General features: G+C 37.0%; 2 protein-coding genes across 16 annotated transcripts in view; one reads left to right on the top strand and one right to left on the bottom strand.

Annotated features, from left to right (window-relative positions):
• Positions 1–21,688, bottom strand: part of LOC126873541 (tyrosine-protein phosphatase Lar) — a 275,993-nt gene that overhangs the window by 202,588 nt on the left and 51,717 nt on the right. For 4 of the 12 annotated variants that reach the window (XM_050634517.1, XM_050634520.1, XM_050634521.1 and 1 more), the window contains exons 1-2: positions 3,169–3,368; positions 2,284–2,322 (exon numbers count right to left, since the gene is read on the bottom strand). The gene's annotated coding sequence lies outside the window, so the exon portion shown is untranslated. Of the gene's footprint in view, positions 1–2,221; positions 2,323–3,168; positions 3,369–4,772; positions 4,952–21,688 lie in introns of those variants that run through there. The other 8 variants (XM_050634519.1, XM_050634525.1, XM_050634528.1 and 5 more) reach the window with 5 other exon arrangements.
• Positions 5,075–21,688, top strand: part of LOC126873561 (uncharacterized) — a 143,197-nt gene continuing 126,583 nt past the window's right edge. For 2 of the 4 annotated variants that reach the window (XM_050634581.1, XM_050634580.1), the window contains exon 1: positions 5,390–5,486. Coding sequence is in view for 1 of the 4 variants with exons in the window: in XM_050634584.1 (XP_050490541.1) it covers positions 5,414–5,486 (73 nt within the window). In the remaining 3 variants the exon portion in view is untranslated. Of the gene's footprint in view, positions 5,171–5,377; positions 5,487–21,688 lie in introns of those variants that run through there. The other 2 variants (XM_050634584.1, XM_050634583.1) reach the window with 2 other exon arrangements.

The raw sequence follows: 21,688 nt of genomic DNA, 5'->3' as shown, positions 1-21,688 counted from the left end.
AACATAAACTTGCAGGAATAAAACGAGTACTTTTCTATTAAGAACATTTACAAAACTTGCAAAAGATATTCTTCGTTTAAATAAAAACCATGTATTGATTTTATATCTGTGCGATGAAACATAACACTGGAAACCACAAATTTTTGCAAAACTTTTTATATCATTGACGAAATTCATATGGTTTATATGACATTCGCATAAAAGCAAACACGTAAATGGAACAAACTGACGGAACTATTATCCTCAATTTAAAAATAACACGTAAAAAATATAAAATTGAAAGAAACGATAAAATGGGTTATAATGGATTAAGCTACTAGAAATAATGTGAGAGTATGTGCGATCGGAAGTATGCTGTATAAGTCAATGTGATTCAAGCTCCAGTTACAATGCTTAATTTTTATTCCGAATCTTCCACTTTACTCTGCTGCTACGAAGAGAAATACCAATTCCTTTACTCAGAAACCGTACATGCGTTGACTTTAATCAAACTCCATATACAACTAAAAGCTATAATCGATTGTCAAAATAATGGTCTTAATTCGTTGTCATTTTTGGTCGTTCCATACAATACTTCTTGCTTATATTTTATGGTTCTAATTATTAAATGTCTTCCTTCTTAAACTGATATTATATACTATGGTTATTTGCCCTAATCCCATCCAAAAATGAGGACACCAAGTACAACAAAAGATATAAAAATATACTGTATAACTAGCGTTGGAAAATATTCATATCGTATTGTTCAACCGAGGATTAAACAGCAAATTTTCTATTAAAGGTAAATTTTCAGTTGATAAAACAGCATGTGACCAGCACCCGCAACGGGTTATTACACAGTCGGTAACGGAATCTCTCGCCGGTAACGCAAGTGGTGAGACGTCGGTACAGACTTACCTTCGTTTCTTGCACTTTACAATATATAATAATAAAGCGGTAATAAAACAATCGTTAGAAAACGAAGAAATATATTTCGATTTCATATTTTATCATATTTCTAAATATATTGAAACTTAAAATACTATTTCTTCACTTTTTTTTAGATTTATCTCTCATCTGCTGAAACTCAAACTAAGTACGTTACTTACGTTCCTTTCGTAAAATATTGTTTTCTAATATTTTCCTTATACCAGGCTAATAGAAAATACCATCGGACTGCTGTATTGTAAATAACAATTAGTTATTTAGTTATGGGAGCCCAAAGCAAAAGTGTATTCGATTAAATTGATATGTATAAGAAGGAAATCGCATAGCTCGAGAACGAAGGGATCACAATTTGTACAAATAAAGGTACGAAGAAAGGAATACATACTTATCAATAACTTTAAAATATGTTTATGATTGATGAATGAACACTGAATTGCAGTTGATGCAGAAAATTGAATTCAAAAACAAACGAGTATAAAAATGTGTTCAAACAAGTGAAAAACTAACGGTTTCAATATGACGATACAAAAAATAGGCCAATAGTTTGTAAGTATTGTACACACTCTAATCGAATTATTAAAGTAATATACATAAAAACTGCCTTCTTAATTATGTATAAATTAAGTGCAAAAAAGAAGATACAAACATACGGTTAGTAAGATAGAAATAAGAATTAACACGTAAAAAGAAATAAAAGATCTGTTTTGTAAAATCTCGATACTTTAACAATCCAAAAGTACTAATTAATTACCAAGTAATACGGATTAGGTATCCTACAACGATGGCACAATGATTTTATTTTATATAAGAAGGAAACAACTTTTAATTGTCGAGATTTTACGGTGTGGTATTAGTCGTATGACACTTTAGTGGTAATAAAAATTATCGTATTATCCAGTAACGTACACGGAAACGTCGATAACTGAGATTAACCAGTTCCACGAATAGAATAAACTATTGATGCTTTATCATACAATTAAAATATTTTATATCAACAATACAATTTATCAATAACGCCAATTAATAACGATTTATGGCACTGCTCGACCTAAGTAAATTTATAAATCTTATGACGTAATATTTCATTTGCAAAATGATCCTTATCCAATATTCTGATTTATAGAAATATTTATGTGGTCGATTTATCAGAAATCACCCGACGAAAAATTAGAACAATACGCGCGATACTTGCGTGTATTTTTTTACAAAACTAATGCGTTCGCGTTTCATAAAAGTGCATGTTACTGAATATGTGAGTAATAAATGGATGATGAAAAAAAAAAATTAATCATACATTTATTTGCAGTTTGAATGTTTTGGAGCATTCTCTCCTGGGATGGCTCTGTTGATACGCACCTGTGTACTTTCTCAATACTGGTCCTATTTCCCCTTATTCTGAAAATAAACGAAAATAATTAATTTAGTAAGAACAATTACTAAGATTTGAAAAACTTAAACTATCGTACATCTAGAGAAATTAATTCTATTTCCGATGTCTTTTATTTTCTATTCGTATAAACACGACGCAAAACGATATATTATATAACGTATAGTATATAAAAATGTTTAAAGGTGAATACATAAGCAAATATTAAAAGCAAAAAAGATTTAACTTTGCGTTCACGATTCGAATATATAGTTGTCAAAGGAAAATGAATGTAACGCGAAATAATAAAATGAACAACGTGAAATGGAAATCTACTAATATGAACCCTATTTACGAATGTTATAACATTAGCTAAATACATCGTAATTATTAACACATTTAGTACTAAAGACGACTATTTAGGAACATTACAAAATCGATACTTTTCTTTCAGAGCATTCGTAGGACGAAGAAAAACAGAACGTTCTCTAGACACGGAGTATCATTTCTGAATGATAAATAACAAATACAATATAACACAGAAAAACGCTCACAAGACGTGTTAAGAAAAATGATAACGCAGAAATAAACGACAAATAATTGCGACGACACAAATGGAAGCATTGTAAGATACAAGAGGTTATATGTTCTGACGCGCTTAACTGTCATGCGATGCATGCTTGCTTACACACGTTTCATGTAATTCGTATTATTATACCTCAACTATAATCATATGTGGTGAAGTATCACAATTTAATAACGATTCGCGGAAACAATTCGATACACGATGTAAACAAAATGATTACCCCTCTTGTTTAGAGAGCGACCATGGAAAGGCAGAACAACGATTATGTACAGAATAGCAAAACACTCACCACTGGTTTCGAATATACGTTGACCAAATGGATATTAACTAATTTCCACCCTCACATTGTAAACTAACGTACACTGTACCTATTTACTACGCACTGATTTAAAAAATTCGTGTAAAACATATAAAAAAGGCAATAATTAGGAAACTGACAAGAAAGTCGGCATAGCGCTTTAGTACTGGGCGGCCATATTGCTTTGCTTCCCACTAGCTGGTATTCCGCGGGATTTTATGAAACCGTCTAACCATCCATTCACGTGAAACAAAATAAAAAATATAGTCACATATCACTTTTTCTTCCATAGTTTCTTCCATAATTAAAAAGTTATGGATATAGCAAAATAAAAATTTCTGTTTAAAAGATATTAATCTTGTAGTTAGGTATATAATCTAAAGAATAATTAATTATGAATGAAGCCATGAAATAATAATATGTATAGTATTTAATACAACCAGATAACATTTTCAGTGTTACAAGGGTTAATATCTATAAATATTTATGATATTTTGATATCCTCAATTTGATGCAAATTACATTGTTCTTCTAAATCATATTAACATGGCACATCATAATGTTACCATGACATATTTATAATAATCTCTGAACTATTAATTATATAATTGTTCCAAAGCACTGCGTTTAAATTACCATGCACCTGCCAACGTATTAAGATCTGAACGAGACGATACAAAAATTATTTAGAATGCTAGAAGCTACCCAGGATATGAATTAGGATCGACACAAGTATATGTGAAAGACTATTAATTTAAAACTATCTCTATCTAAAATCACATAAATTTGTCTTCTTAACATATATTGTTAACGTCTTGTAGTACAATGACAAAACTATCAGAGAAACGTTACTCTAAACATTATTCAATGATACAGTTGCACTTTTCTACATATAACAACATATAACTTTACCCATCAATCATAAATTTCTGTCTACTTTTACTTTAACAGTTTTATTAAAAATCATTTAGTATATAGACCTATATATGTATGTATCGAGAAAGAATTTCCATTGCCTTCTTTGTCGAATGCACATATATCACATGCACATACTTATTTGTTTTTCTTATTTATTATATGCATTTATTCTTATTCTATACAAAAACTTTCAATACGTTTGTCTTAATTCATGACTAAAATTCATAGATTTTACAATGGCCACACATGGAATAACGAGGAAAAAGGTCAGGAGAAATATCAGTATATATATATATACATACTGATAACTATATTAAAATAAATAATAAACAGTATTCTTGTATACTTTTAATCAATTTGTTGATGTTAATGAATTTGAAATAAGACAATTTTTTACTTTCTTTGTAAGAGTAATATATGTATGTATCGTTATGTGTACAACTCAAAAAGGAAAACTTAATGAATACCAAGTTGATATTTACAATAATATTTACTTACTAATACATATAAGCTCATTAACTAAATTTAGTTCTTTTTTTGCCAGAATTTTAAGCATCTATATGAAAATATTGATTTCTCCATATCCACAAAAGTATTTCATGTATAGTTGACAGATAGTTTGTAAAATATTGTAAAAGAAATTGTATTTGTAATAATATAAACACATACTAAATTACCTAGCGTAGGTGTTCATGTTTCAATTCCATAAGTTCAAAATTATATTAGTTCACGCATGTATCTTTCCACGCACATCTCCGTATTTCGATCTAACGTATTACTTGAAGAATAACATGCTCACTACTGAAAACATATCCTTTCCAGATACGATTGACGATTCTTATTTGGATACGTGACACGCTCGATTTGCTAGAGGACCCCCTCCCCCCTCCTCTCCTCGTTAACCGAAATTCGTTCGACCGACCGCGGCGCGGGGAGTCATTGTAATGTCAAACTCAGAGCGTTTAGTAGTGGTGTTGTCACATCGCGATACGTATCTATTTCTCTAATACGTAGCAGTTTCATAATTATTCTTCGCCGTTCAACTACACGCTGCTGTTAACTACGCTTAATTCACGTACGTTTTAATTCGTAATTTATTATAATCTATTATTTGATTATCTTTTTCTTCTTCATCATCCTTCTGGTTGTTACATTTGCCGGTAGCTCTTATAACGAGCATTCAAGACGCAATACGATTTGGATCATTGTTTCATTTTTATAATTAATTGCAATTTGTTCTTTTTATACATTTATTTTAATGTTCTGCTTGTTTTTTGTACAGATTAAATTGCGAGGGAAAGTTCGAGGCATTAGAAGGATGTCACAAAATTTAAGAAGATGCCGTAAAATTCAAGAGAATATTCGAGAAACAACGCTACAGGGGAGAAGGGGTAAGACAAATCCAAGTTTGAATATGGCTGCGCATTGCGATTTTTACTTGTTGCACAGTTTTATTTAACGGACAAAAATGCACGCCATGATGTATTAATATATTTGAAACCCTAATAGTAGATATTCAGTTTAAGATAATTTTTATACGTCAATTTAATTATGTAGTATACATAGAAATATTTGACAATAATAGAAAATATTCCATAATGCATAATAATATTTCAAATTATATTTTTTTATATCCTGGACATATTTCCTTATGTATGGTAAGTAAGTAATAATTCATTCGTAGTTTTGAAAATAGGATATCTTTATCAAAAAAAAAAAAAAAAAAGAAAAGAAAAAACCTCTATAAAAAAAAGAGTATTTTATTTTTATGTGATATTTTCAATATTCTTTGGAGAATCATAGTTTATTAATTTTAACGGACGTGTTAATATTCTCTCGTTTTATTTTTTTGTACATCTTCTTTTGTAACATTTTTTAACATTTATAACTTTCGGTAGTAGAGTCGCAGGACTCGCTAGGGGATAAGGCCTCTCCTGGAACATAGATACTTTTGTATATTGAACAATTTCTTTTCTACTACGATACGATAAAAACGTTTAACATGGTTCGCAAATCGCGCTAAAGTCCCAATTACTATATTTAAAATTTTCACTTTGGGTTCCCAATTTTTATAATAATTAGACTGTATAAGAATTTCAATTCTTATTAATGTTAAAATGTTAAAACTCATTATTTTAAATTTTTAAAACAATCAACAGCGTGTTTTTAAAAACAAATTACAATATTTCACATGTTTTGTTAAAGGTTCTTACAAAAATGTAAGTAACTATGTTTTCTATGCAAATATTATACACATTATAATTGATAATGTAAATGTATTATTGCATTCCCATCTTTTAACTAGATATAACTAGATATCTTTGGACATATTTCTTTTTACATCTACATTCTTCTTAGCAAAATTTCACTTAATTATCACTGTTTAACAAAGAACAGGTGGTACATATTTTTCTGTTGTACATAGAAGACCCCTTAGCAGTAGAGTGCTATTTAATGATCTAGAGTCACGAGGTAGAGTCTAGAATACGAAGATAAAAATTTTTCGACTTTTAAATGAAATTTTCAAATTAAGAACCAAGCAGTTAGAAATAGTTTACAATTGTCTTGCTTCGATATTTTACCTAATTTTGTTAGTTACGAATTGTTTGAATTACTGGATTTTGATATGGTAGCGGCATCTCGCGGTGAATCAGTAAAACTTGATTCTTTTATTCACGTTCAAGCATTGACTCGCCGCAAGATGTCGTCACCATATCAAAATCGAACAATTCAAACAATTCGTAAAAAAATTAGGTAAAATATCGAAAAAGACCAATTGTAAACTATTTCTAACTGTTTAGTTTTTAACCCCTTGCCATACTTTTACGAGTCTGAGTAGTGATGAGAATTTTGAGCCAAACCTGAATATCACGAGTCTCACTCGTGGTCTTAATCTCGAGCCAAGTACGAACGTCCCGCATGGTGCCTTTTTTCTAAATACAGGTGCACGGTTTCATGTTTCAAGTTTCGACACTCTGTCTCCGCCGCTTCGGTTCCTTTCCCTTTCGAGTTGAATGGTATGGCAGGGGGTTAATTTGGAAATTACATTTAAAAGTCGAAAAAGTTTGATTATTGCGTTGAAATATCGTTGTTATATCGACGCTGTTTTGAAATATTTCATTTTGCTAATTACGTACCCTGTGAAAAAGCGTTCGATTTTGACACGATGGCGGCATCTCGCGCTTCATAAACAAGATTCGATTCCATGGTTCACCGTGTGATGCCGCCAGCATGTCAAAATCGAACGCTTTTTACCACGCCACATAATTATCTAAGTTAAGCAAACTATCGGCAAGAAACCAAATGTAAAGTTACTCTTAAATATTTTATTTCAAACTTTAATAGTTGAAAAGTGCTGTCTAAATTTCGGAGAATTGTGATTTTCATATCTTTAATATCTGACGATTAGTACTGTCCTACCACCGCTAGGTGGCTATAGCATCTGTGTTATTACTTTAAATGGAAAGACCACGTAATTTGTAGAATTAATTTTTGAATTTCTGTGGTCGCGCTTTTTTCTTTGATTTTTATTCTTTATTGCGAAATTCACAGGGATGATTTATTTCTTAATTACATGAACTTTTACGTATTCTCTAAGTAGTAAATTTACTATCAAGTACCAAGTGCTAAGATCTTTTTCTTTTTATTTATTTATTTTAATAAATGACACGCCATACATCAAATATATAGAGAAATTATTTCTGATACTTGCCGATACTTGGTCCGCTAGAAATTGGTACGCTTTTCAATGCTTTTACTTCCTATTTATTTTATTCTATCCGCATCATACGAGTCGCTGAGAAGCCATACTCGGTAAACAACAATACAAAAAAAATTAACAATAGCCGGGATTATTTTTGAAAATCGTGTCATTCGCGGTTAATTAATCCGTTTCTTCGTAATAAATAAATCCATGGCCTTTAAATTAAAAATAAAATCCTTTCGTTCTTTGAAATATTAGATATCAATTACGTAAATCGAGAACTCGAAGAAACCAAAGTTGGTCGATTTCACTTTTCTGAGGCTCGTACGTGTCTCACGTTATAAAATATAAAATAAAATAAAGATTTGATTTTCCTGCGACACGCAAAGTCGAGGGCGTCGACTATATTTCTAAACTAGTAGCCAAGCATAATTTGCTAGCTTGGAGAAAACCGAAAGCAGGACAGGAAATTGGAACGAAAGCCGCGGCGAGGCTAAGTTTGTCACGCGTGTCTGATGCTTCGTGCAACAAATTGTGAGCATCTCGGAATATGTATTTCTCAAGGCAAGAACTTTGCATTCAGTGTATGGAGACCATCGCGTTAAGAGTCGTTACGTGAGTTTGGTTATCCGCTGCTGTACGAAAGCACATAACTTGTATAACGAACTCTCGAACGAAGTTTGCTGACTTGCTGCTTCGATTTCAGCCTCGCATAGCTCACTTAATTAGCGTCAACAATTTTGAGACACTAACTCGACAACTTGCTACGAAGTTCATTTTTTTCTACGGCAGATTATTTAAACAGCACGGCCATTTTCATGGTGTGTAGGTACACCACTCGTCGACGATAAAATCACCATTGACCATTTTATAATTGGAGCGATGTAATACATAAAAAGTTCAAATAATTACACGAAATGAAAATTAAATGTTATACTTTGTTTGCGAACGAACCGCAAAATATCGCTCGAGAAACACAGTGGGACTAACCAGACGAACCAGCCTTTCGTTACAATGCGAACGAATTTTTACAATCTTTCTATTCATTTGTAAAATTTTCCTATGAAAAATATGGAAACGCTTTTCTCGAGGCAGCGTGCGTGTTAAAATTCACATTATCCTTACGCCAGAGCGTAGGATAAATCGAAAGCATCTTTCGGCTGTACAGTTTGCATTAATAATTCGCGCGCACGTCAAATATAATCCGAAAAACTTTAGTCTGAAGATGTGTTTTCGTTCTCGTCGTTCGTAGACGACGGCATAACGAAAGAGTAGCGAAGTTGCGGGGGGTGGAGTTTAAAACTTGTTGGAATGTGTGTGTGTGTGTGTGTGTGTGGGAGGAGGGGGTGGTGTAGCAGTCTCTTTCCATGTTTCTGATTACTTTACAAACTTTTGCACGAGCACCGGCAATGCAAGGAAAGCTTTTAGATGCTTGTTCCTAGTGTGTCCTACGTAAATCATGTTTTGAAAGAATCGTATTGTTCGTTATCCATTAAATCGCACTTTCATGCACCGCTCTGCGAAAATCTTGTACGCGATTCGATCGCGAAAACGAATTATCGTACAATATGTAAGCGTATTTTTATAGACGTGTAGTTCCGTTGAAAAATTCATCGCATTACGAATACATCTACGTATGCATTACGAAGAAATACACGCGAGTATAGCAGGTAGAATGTAGGGCCTCGTCGTAACAATTTACAACTGTATATTCATTGGCGGTACGTTTAAAAAGATATTTGTCTCCTTGCGAAGGAAAATGGTCGTAGCTAATTTATTACTTACGTTATTTCGTTTCGAAACATATTCCGCGAGATGTTTCGTTCGTCTTCTGAAAAAGCTTTAAACGCTTATTAAAGCTATTCGTTACATATTCTGAAATCTCTGATCTTACGACGATGAATTCTTGAAAAGGCGAAGCAAAACGATTTGAAGAAACCGAAGCAGCTGCTTGGTGCGTGCAGAGTACGAACCCTTTGCTGGATCAATTAGCGATTCTACGTAGCACTTTACCACTCACGGTGTAACCCGTTCTATCGCTTCGATTCGCCATACGTAATTTATTCCTATACTCTTTTATGCCGGCTTTTACGTACAATTTAAATAATTAACTAATTTAAATAATTACAATATAATTCGCGGCAGCACGATATATCGATTCGCGTGCAATTATTGTACGCGTTTGTAAAATTTCATTTCGGTATTTTATTGGTCCACGCGCAACATACTACACCTATGTGTGTGTATGAGGTGAATCGAAGGTAGCCCAGTCTTTACGAGTTGGCGCGAGAGAATGTGCGTATAATATGCGTCAGGTGGTTTGCGAAAACTAAATTTGTAGTTTTCTGGGAAAAAGCACGTTGTTTGTCGATACCTGTAAAGGGAATAGGTGGTCGTTGATAAAACCGCGAATTTTTATGCGTTTATAGGAAATTTGAATATACAGAATATACAGAATATGGCGCTTTCTATAATACCTGGCGGGTAAAACCATTTTCTATCCGAGTTCTACTTTCTTTAATTATATCGTCAGAGATATAAATTTGCATGGAAATCCGCAGTCTATTGATAAATTGCGACCGCGTTTCTCCACATTTATCCCTTTCCGTATATGATAAATGACAGACGACACAGATCATATCGAGTGTTAACTGGATAGGAAGTTTTGCTTTTTCTTATCACAGGCACGAGAATTACGAGAATAGTGGAATAGCGGTACGTTGCCTTAACGTAATTCGAAAACGTGTAATTATGCAAAGATCGCAGCTTGTTTTCCTTTCTTTCGATGGCCGATCGAACCGTGATAAAAAGTCGCGTAATGCTCGTGATCGTAATTGCTCGGCATGCTTAGCGGCACGAACGCATAATCACGTATTTTACGGTATAATTTTATAATAAGCCCGCGAGTATTTCGGACAAAGCTCTTGGACACGTACTTTTATAATATCGCGATGTTGCTGCGTGTATTCGCCGAGGGAAAGTTTTCGGCTCGTGGAGGTTTCACCTTGTCAAAATCTTCAGACTACAGAGATTTAACAAATCGTTTAGCGTAGACACCAAGTACACTGCCGCTCTTATTTTTCACAGAATGTAACGTAGTCCCGAATTAGAAATAATTAACAATTAAAAATGTGTCTTCAAAGGTCTTCTTCTAATATGTAATGGAAAATAATAACAAGTATTAAACATTACGAAGTTGTTTAGTCATTTAACACGTTATTATTAATTCGTTTGGTTGCCAAGCAACTTGAAATTAATAGCCAGATTATCGTGATCAATCCTAACGTTTAATACTCATAATTAAACATTTTAATATTATATAGCATTGACGAGATTTTAAATAAACAATTAAAATTTCATACGATATATGTATATCTATTAATTTATCGTTAATTGAATATTCACGTACTGCTAGTAGAAATGGACCAGTAATCGCATACTTACGAGTGGCAGTGTACACGTACGTCTGCTGTCTGAAGTTTTAGGAATTTTAGCAGCGGTGATCGAACTTTGACTTGCAGAAGTTAGGCCTGTTCGTGAATTCGAGCGGACGTAAACGCGTGGCAAATAATTCGAGGTACTATAAATATATATCTCGCCTTGTGAAAATGTTGACAACGCAGTGGCAGAAGGAAATTACAGTCTTTTAGAGATTTTCCAACCATAGAGGTTCGACTTAACGACTTTCGATCGTATACGAATAAATGAACGCGCTTGGAAACGAAATTTTTTTCGAGTTAAGTTTGAAAATGCGCACTTTCCCCTTAAGTTTAGTAGACTATCGACTATAAACTATGGACTATCGACTATCGACCTCAACGGTTCGGTGACCGATTATTCGAGCTATTCGAGAGACCACCTTACCGTCCTCCGATCACCACGAATTTCGTTCAAACGAACGAAACTAACTGATTTCCCACGGGATAACCATGCTGGAAATTCGACGTAAATCGATCGCAAAAGCCCAGATGCGATTACGAACGAGTTGCCGTCGATTCTTAATCTCGAATGGTTCTTTAAACTCCTCTGGAGCCGTTTGTCCCATTCCTACTTTTTCTTTCCAGTTTTCCCTACCACTTTCTCGTCACAGCGACACTTTCCTCTTTTCCAGCTACGTTGCTCGTTCAGTTATCCGACACACGCGATATACGCAGCGAGACACGTGCGCTGTACGAGTGCGTTCTAAACTGTGTCGCGCGTGTCTCGCGTGTAACGTGTGCGTCATATGCGCTCTGTGTATTCTGCGTCGCATTGCTCGTCGGAAGATTTGTATCTCTATGCTGCCCGAGGCAACTGCATCTTGAAATGGCCGCTATTCCGTTCCACTAATCATATCGGAAGGGATTTACGCGTGCATGGAGTAATTGCCTCCGAACTAATTTCCTACGGCCGTTTCACTTGTTGAGAACTAATCTTCGATCTGGTTAAGCGATTGTTCCATTTTTCCCTCTACTCTCGAGACGTTTAGTCACGTACTTTTGATGCAAAGGATATATTAGACGCTGAGAAGTCACATTGATTCTTTGCACGAAATGCGAAATAGAGAAAAGCGTAGGTTACCCATAAGTAACACGATCGTTGATTTTCTACGCAAAGATAAAGTTACTTGTTAGCAATTGATCGTTCGATGGTACTTTCCTTTTTATAATTCTCCTTTTGCGGCATAATTTTAACCGATATAGCAATTACTATGTCGTAGAAAGCGATAGATAGACGACGATAACAATTTTATAAATGATGCCTATGGCATGAAATTCAGAATGTCTTCTGTTTATCAGTTTTCGGATTAAAACGGGTGCATATACATGCACCCAGGATATACGCGATGCGGCTAACTATTGGCAGAGAAATCAATTAACAACCACTTAATACTTTAATTTATTATGACTTCGTTATATCCGTTTCGCCAAGAGTATTCATTTATGTGGCTATTTTCATCTCTTAAATTCAATCGCGCGATTATCGTTTCTGGGTTACTCTAATATCCACTGGAAATTGTTTAATTATTTAGTAGAGGAACGAATATTCGAGGGAAAGTTGATCGCTTCGCGAAGGAAACAACGCCAACTACGATATCTAATTAGGATAATCAGTAAAAGAAAAAAAAAAAAACTCTTCGTACCACGTATTTCAATTTCTGCGATATTGGAGAATCGCTAGGAGGTAACTGCGCTAGTATCGCGAAATGTTCGCGAAAGCTTGGCTATGTTCTAGAGTTGCATACGCGAGCGGCAGAGAGATCGTGGGGAACTCGAGGAACGATACTAAATTTCCTAGCAGGTACTTAGCTTAGAAGATGTTTATTTGGGAGGGAATCGTGGTTTCAACCTTTGCAACTTTGATGCCAAATTCTCTTATCGAAGTTGAAGGAGATTATTTGTAGCTTTATCAGCAAACTACGAATCTACGTTCTATTATTAAACTATGTCGTAATAATTATTATTTCTCTTTTAAAAGCGCTTCCTTCCTTTTAGCGTCTCTTTTTTCTCGCTCGCTCGCTCTTCAAAGTCTTTTTTAAGTTATTTATCAGCGGTGATGCGTTTTTAAGATGTTCGTCGGTAGGAAATTAGTTGGACGTTACTTTGCTGTGATATAATTCATGGCGTAAACTTAACCTGTACGATACGAAGGGTAGAGAATGTGCTTACGCGAATGAGCGATCAAGATATCCAACGATGGATAGTGACCCGAGGTCATGTGGCTATCAGGTGTCGTAGGATTGATTAGAAGTGATAATCAGCGATTACCGTCTTTCTATCGATTCTATAGACGATTCTGTCTAAGACGATAAGGTCTGATACTAATGACGGAATCTAGAAATAAGAGAATCCTATTTTTCCGACAATTTCGCCGATACCAAAAAGAAATTTATTTAATTTCTACGAAACTTTGGTATCCGGGGTAAGACTCGATACAAATAACTCTGTTTAAGAGTTCATGACTACCAGTTGCTAACTGTTTGCGCATTTCCAACGATTCTACACGTCGATGAAATATCAAACATGCCGCTGTTTCTCAGAAGGAACGAGACTCGCGTGGAAGATTTGTCACTGTAATCGATTGCAGATGTAACGCCGACGTTCGAGAATTAATAACGGAGAATCAAGCGAAACAACTGGCACGATATAATCGCACGTATGGCGATCTGTAGAACGATTCGATGTAAATAGTGCGACTACGTGTTTATTTGAATTTTCATACACGCTATTCACAGCCACGTGTGAACGAAGAAGAGAACTTCTTGCAAGATGCTCGAGTAGCATTGTTCCGGCAGAGTTCGACCAAGTTTTGAGACAGAAACGAAAGAAGAAAGTTGGGCGTGAAAGTCGGAGTAGTCCTGTTCGGAAAGCATCGAAGAAAATCGAGATATCGTCTAGATCGCGAGGCTGAAAGTTTTTTTCGCGTCAGTCGTATCAGAGCCAACTTCCATCTATACCATCGTTCGGAACAGCTACTTCTCCTTAACGATGCGACGGTATTTCACTCGTACAGCTTATATAACTTGGGAATGTCTGTGGCGTATCGTTCGAAAGGATAACGCGGTATATATCCGGATTCGGATAGCGCGGATATGAAATCGGAGAAACAGGTAGAGAGATTTTTTAACGGATCGAAAGGGAGAAAAAAAAAAGCGGTAGCGTATCCATTCCGGCGTACGGAATAGATGCTCGGTAGGTCGTGTTACACCTTCATCGTCCGAGGGTGTAAGGGGTGATGGCAGATCGATGACCACGCGAGGGTGTTGAACGCACGTGACGTCACAACACACACAGTGGTAGGAAATCGGGGTTAGACAAGCCTAGGCTCGGTACGACACTGCTTAGACGCCGTCTCTTCTCTATCCGGTTGTTTCAGCCACGTTTTACCGACACCTACTGTGGCGCGTTGGCCGGAAACGTGTCCAGAAGCGACAGAAACCACGTTGTTTCGTTACAAGGCATTATTACGTTTGATGCTCGCACGTGAACGTTAACGCCAGCGTTAACGCGAACGTGAACGCGAGTGCGAACTCTAATATGAACGCGAAAGCGAACGCAATCGCGAGCGTAAGCATGAATACATCTGTGCACACACAACAGCGGAAACACGAGCACGTTTACTTAGTTATGCATTTTCACGGCAGTCGCAAGCACGAATGATCTCGCGTTCTCGTAGAAGGCGTATTCGGTGCGAGCAACCCGACTACAGCAGCCTTGCCAGCCGCGTGTATCAGCTACAGAGAAGCGGAGACGGTCTTTTTGGTACTCGTGGTCTCTACGCTCTGCTGAACACTCGCTCTCCGACCTACTAATTTAGCGGATTAATTAGCCGAGACACTAAGACTTGCCGGAAAGGCGGAAATCCAGACGTCCCAACGGAAAATTTCTGTCGTATTACCGAATCTCTAGGTTTTCTTCGCGGCGATCCTACGCGAGTTTGAGTAAACTTTGGTAATCGGATTAAAACGTTAATCGGACTGCCAGCGACCGGAATTACTTCGGAACGAGATCTCGCTTATACGTAAAGTGGATCGTTAAATTTCGCGAGAAACTCCCGTGAAACAACGTTCCTCCTTTCTTGATACAATTTCTCTTCGATTTACCGATAATTAACATAATTTTATATGCTTCTAACGCGATTTAACACCGGATATTATGTTTACCAACAATTTCGGTACTCCATGCCCGCCGGTTAATTATATCACTGATAATCGATAATCGATGATTAACAACTTGCAGGAAAATTGAAAATCAAACATTCGTCCATTAATTTCGATATTGCCTACATTTAATTATCTTCTTCTTAGTTGGTCCTCTTAGTTCTTCGTGCCACACCTTCGTCTCCATAAATTCTTCATTTCGCTTTCGATGTAGCGCGTTTCTGTACTCGAACATTTTGGAATCGTTAAAAACTTTGAAACGTCCCGTGAATGCCGCAGCGCTGATTCTACTTCTGGGACGACGCAGCGTAAATAAAAAACACGGCAGAAACGTTGTTATCGATTAACCTGCTTTCCCGGAGAAATCCATTTGCTTCCTGAAAGCAGAAGCCTTCCCTACGATCTTGTTTTATTTTTCATATTTTTCCTCGTTGCGGCATTCGTTGGTAACCGATTGGTTTAGAAATTACGTCAGTGTTTACGCCCGTTTCTCATTGTGCTTTCATTTTTCATTCGAAAGCGTACAATAGATTTCAGGCGTTGTTATGTTACAACGTAATCGCGTTAATGATTTGCGGGGCATCCGCGCTAATGATCGCCGACATTCTCTGGCGCGGAAGGGCGAGGATGGAAAGTGGCGAGAGGTTGCTACGGATCGAGAATGTAATTGCGTTCTACGATTAAAACTGGAAATTCGCTCGTGCGCAATCCGAAACGCACGTGATTCTACGTTTTTTGTTCCAAAGTATAGCATTGTACAGCACATCGACGTATAACAATTCTACGAGTCAAATTACATATTAGCAAAAACAGTTGCCGATGAAAATCGATTTTACGTTTTACTAATCGCGACTGTTATTTTAATCAATTTTAATATTCATCTTACCGTATTGTAATCGTTGTTATTCCGTTCCACGCACGCTAGAAACGATTTCGCAATGCAGATTTAAATTTTGCCAGTTTCCTATCTATTCATCTAAAATTCGTTCGATCGAATTCACGTTGTTAAACTGTGAACGCCATCGTATAATTATTATAATTTACCGTGTCGTAACAATCATGGCAAATAGTTTCAACAAATATTTATTACGTATAGATACATCGAGTCGCAAAATACAACATTTATCGTCATGTTTCCTACGAAATCCGTAATCATCTTAATACTTACGAACCCGAGCGTATATATCCTCGAGATGGTCTATTTTTCTCTTGAAATTATCGAAAGGGGGAAGATATATTAGGTCGTGCGAAAAGTTTCTTTCGTTTGATAAGGAAATAATAGACGCGCAGTGTTTTTCGTTTTATATCGGTTTATCGAATTATGCAGGAACATAGTAATAGAAATAGAACGAAATGTATCACGCCTGATTCAATAAAATAATATAAAACAAAAATTGTTGTTCGTCTATTGTCACCTTATGAAACGAAAGAAACTTTTCGGACAACCTAATATTTTGAACGCCGTTGCGGTCTGCGTTTCGAAATACAAAGTATGCGATTTGCATCAATTTCGAAAGACGACGAGCAATTGTTGCATAATTATACCATTGACGTTGGCTTTCGATACAGTAGCGTCACGAGCTACAACTTTAATTAGCCCTCCATTGTATCGCTGACAGTAATAACGGAAGCGGTGAATAGAGAAGATTAGATTAGAACTAATGCAATTCGCCAAGACAGTCAATAGGTGGCTATAGGACACATGGAATAGAGAACGGTGAAACCTATGCGGATACAAACAGTCGATACTATGCCGTGCGTCTTCCTCGTCTTATTCGTACAATTAACACGTAATTGTTGGCTCTGAAGTATCGAGAGGTGGTAATTAAAACGGAGAGATGTAATCTGAAATATCGGATAAAGTTGTTATATATGGTGTTGGTGCGTAGAGGCGAGGTATGTCTCGTGGTTTGATCGAAACAGCTTCTCTTAAAGCGAAAGATTTCACCGAGCCGAGTTTCAAGAAGATACCCTACTTGTAATTCCGTGATACATAAACGTTTGTAGAAGGCAAGTAATAAGATTCCTTTAGCGAAGTTGGTGAAAAGTAAACGTTTACGAAGAAAAGACCTGGTCGATATAGTAAACAGTAATATATAGAGTATTGCTGGTTTTCGGTAACACGCCAGAAATTACAATAACAAAAATGTATTCGTGGAAATCGATGCTTCGCTTTTGCGCTAGTTTCGTCGTTGATTATTTTTCAATTTTTCTCCTCTGCGAAGAAGAAACGTTTCGACGGATTATACGAATAAAGACTTGAGATACTCCGTGAAAGACTGTCGAACTCTAGGACGTCTCGCCTATCGAACTTTAGGACGACTCGCCTATCGAACTTTAGGACGACTCGCCTATCGATTTCTTGTTCGGAAAATCGCCTTGCAAGCCGCTGTTTACTTAACTATGCAGAGACAAAAGCCACGGTGCAGAAGCCCGGTAAAAGGGCGAAACGTTGAAGGAGAAGCAGAAGGAAAAGGAAAGATAAGGAATACGACTGACGCAGAAGAGTGTGTAGTGGCGTACACCGAAGAAGCGGTAGACCGGATTAGCATAGATATTGAGCACTCGACGGTCCAGCAGGGGAAAAACATTTTGGACTTCGTTACTGTGTTAGCTTACCCATCACTTCCATCCGCCATCTCTCTTTCCCTCTCTGAAAGTATCTGCGAATAGATCTCCATTCTCTTTTCCTCGCGTCCTCGATAAATCGTTCCGTCTCGCTTGATAGATAGGCAGACCTTGCAACTGCACTACCAAATTCACACACAATTGATAGATTACGATACTCTTACTTACTCCAAGTAAAATTCTAAAGCTTTTGTAGCGCTCTATCTAGACGGGAAAAATTCCATTGCCTTGTCCGATTCTTGAAAAAGAAGAAAAAGATAAAGAATACCCAAGTACGTTTGTTGAAAACGTGACTCGGGGAAGCCGAAGCCGGTAAAAAGCCTTTAACGATAGGCCCATGATTAAAGTTCAGGGTTACATTGCGCACTCGCGATAATGAGAAACTCAGGCAGAAGTCCGAGTTTGCTCGTGCAGGTAATCACGGAGGTATAACCGCAGAGTATAACGAGTTACAGCAGTTGGATCAAGCCGCCATCTGTTCGGTATCCGTTTCAAGCCTCGTCGACCATTTTCAAAGCTTCCTGTTATTCCAGGTTTAGGATATGATGTGCTACGTAAATGCGGAATTATAAATTGAGCACGAAATTCGAGTATCGCTGGTCGTATCTGAAAAATTCAAATTCACCTCTCTCTATTGTTACGCTACAGCCGACATTTTCAACATTTATGCGAAAGGTTCGCGATTGCCGAAAGACGATTAACGTTGTATTCATCTCGAATTAAATTTTCATCTTCGTGAAATAAATTTTCTGCAAACTACTGCTTAGTTGACCACCGCTGGCCTCGAATTAGCACAGGCTCCATTATTTAAATTCAACGGATATAAAAGAAGGATCAACGTTAAGTCGCACTCGGAGATATTGGCTGCCGAAGCCTGTCTGCGCGGAAGATTCTGCAGTCTCGTCTGAAAGGAAAAGGAACGAAGGGAATCTGGAAAAATCGGTCTAATAAAATTCTGTCAGTGCGATAGTGTCGCAAAAAGCGATAAGACGAGCGCTTTAAGTTTTTATATTCCAGAACTGTTACGCAGGTATAAGCAAAGAGCTTCCTTACGTACCGAAATATTATGTTATTTCATCTTCGCGTGTGATATTTGACGATAACGAGATTAAGAGAGCCCTCGTCTTATCAATCGAGGGAGAGAGAGAGAGAGAGAGATAGCTATCTACGAAGGAAATTGTAATTTGACGTAGCTGACGCAATTCGGACGAATTGAATTGTCGCGAAAGCAGAAGGAAAATCTTAAATCGATATATCTGGTTCCGATGGTTGAGAAAAATAAGCGGTACTGTCTCGTTTCTCGAGGTTGTGGCTGGACTAGCGCCAGGAAATCGCGAAATTGATAAAATTTGCCAAGTAGAGCCAGCATTCCTTTTCCTAGCTTGTTCCGGTAAGATGGTAGTTTTACTGGGTCAACAAACCTACTAGGAAAAATTGGCAAATTGTCACGACTATCGTAACATATATCTCGCATTCGTTATTATTTCGCGGTGAGTTTCCTCCACTTCTTATGCGTTAGATCGTGCTCCTCGTTCCCGTTACCTCGGCGACCATCAACGCATGTTCCTTCCATTTGCCTTCCTCGTTCGGTCGAGAAAAACCTGGCGAAAGGAGACGGTAATACATTTGCAATTCACGGCCACGAGCTCGATAAAGTTCGTCCAGATGGGAAGAGTGAAAAACTACGCGAAGAAGAACTCTGCCGTCATTGCTTATCCGTTGTTTTATTATAGAACGTTCCAGGTATTTCGTACTGCTGTGAAACAAACATACGCATCGTGACGCGCGCTTTGCTTCCCGTACACACCTTTGCGTTCGGTCTTTTTCTCGTACTGCTTCGCCACAGCACTCTTCGTCCGTTTTGTTTTAGTGCAAACTACAGCCTTTAAAAAAAAAAAAAAGATCGAAATTGCCGGAACGGTGGGATGGGAAGGACAGCGTGGCTGTAACAAGCCGACCCGAAGAAATTATATTTTATGATTGCCGCAGCGTTTAAGCCGCCTACAGCGCAATGCACGCGCGCAATTATTCCATGCATTCTAAGCTGCGATTATGACTGTTGGCCTGCTCTCCACTGCCGGCCTCTTCTTCCACTCTACACCCTTTTCTCGCATTTCATTATCCATAAATTTGAACTGTATAAAGTAGCACTTTTTACAATGCTGTTTCTCCGCATTCGCTTCATCCCTTATTTACATGATTTGAAGATTTACGCCTTTTTCCTCTCGCATCGGCTTCACTTTCTACAGGACTTTGACGAATTTGCATCATTTTTCGTTGTAATACTCTTTTCTCTTTTAATAAACACCAACGATAGTGCGCAACATGCATTAAAAAAAACGGCACATAACTCGTATATTTATTAAATTTACTATTTCCGTACAACGATTCGAAGCTCTGGATATCATAGGGTTAATATAAAAAGCAATTAGATTCTACGTTTAATGCTTGTTAAAATGTCTACCTGTTAAAACGCGTAACAAGATTTTCATCACCGTGAATGTTATTTTAATATACGATAGTAATCTCGATATATGCAGCTTTTGGTTTGACATGAAATTGCACTGGATATAAAATTTGATTCTCTTTCATTTAAACGTGACAGAGGTGTAGGTATCGGGAAATCACGATCATAGTGACGAGGAATTTTTTGTCACTGTTTTCTACGAGAAAGTTTCGTGTTTTTGCTTCCTCTTTCGTTGAAACCTTTCTCTCTGCAATCTCCGATCTCGCGCATGAGGGAGATTCGATCCTTTGTTGCCGATGAACCGGACGGCAAAGTTCTCGTCAACGCGAAGCAGCTTTCAAGATTGCCTACGATGTCACGTCACTGTACAAAATCGGGATCCTCGAAGACGATATTGCCAACTTCCTTTCCTTGGTTTTCCGCATTTTCCTTCTTTCCTTTCTTTCGTGATCTAAGCGTCGTCATTGGACCGTCTTTAGACAAACTTGCATAAAATCCTACCCTTCCTCTTCTTCTTCTTCTTCTCCAGTTTCCTATTCTTTGCATTTTACGGATTAATTATGCAAGAACGTTGGATCGTAGAAAAGTTTCTACTCGCAGAGCAATCCGATGGTTCTTTTCTCCTAAAATTTTCTACGCGATTCTACGCGATTCTACGCATGCCGATGCTCACATGCATTTTACGTGTCGTTCCTCACGCGTTATCGTTGACGTAAACCCTCGTTCGGTTTTGTATTTTAAATTGGCATATAAATTTGCAAATAAGTATGAAAGATTATTCCATGTTCTCGATAATAACGTTTGTCACTTTCCCGATGAAACTCTTGATTCGATCGGGGAAACGTTATCACCTATTCGGCTGCTTATTAGAGAGGCTAAACGCGCGAGCTTAACCGGGCTTACGCTTGTAAAAGCTGGAAACGCGTGATCGAAGAATGGCTTGGAAAATCGCGCTTCGAAATACCGAATTAACGTCCGGCGATGCGTGAATTGACATTGCAAACGAGTTAGATGTTTCGCGAACAAGGGAGGACAGTCAACGACAAAGTCCTCGTTGTAATTTCGCTACGATCGATCCAAGCAATAGAATTCGTTTAAATTTGTACATTTGTTACTATTGTATTATCCGCATCAGGTGAGAAACGGGCGCATCTAA

This window comes from Bombus huntii, chromosome 14 (genome assembly GCF_024542735.1).
Source record: "Bombus huntii isolate Logan2020A chromosome 14, iyBomHunt1.1, whole genome shotgun sequence".
Classification (NCBI taxonomy): Eukaryota; Metazoa; Arthropoda; class Insecta; order Hymenoptera; family Apidae; genus Bombus; species Bombus huntii.
This window is presented reverse-complemented; position numbering and strand designations above follow the sequence as displayed.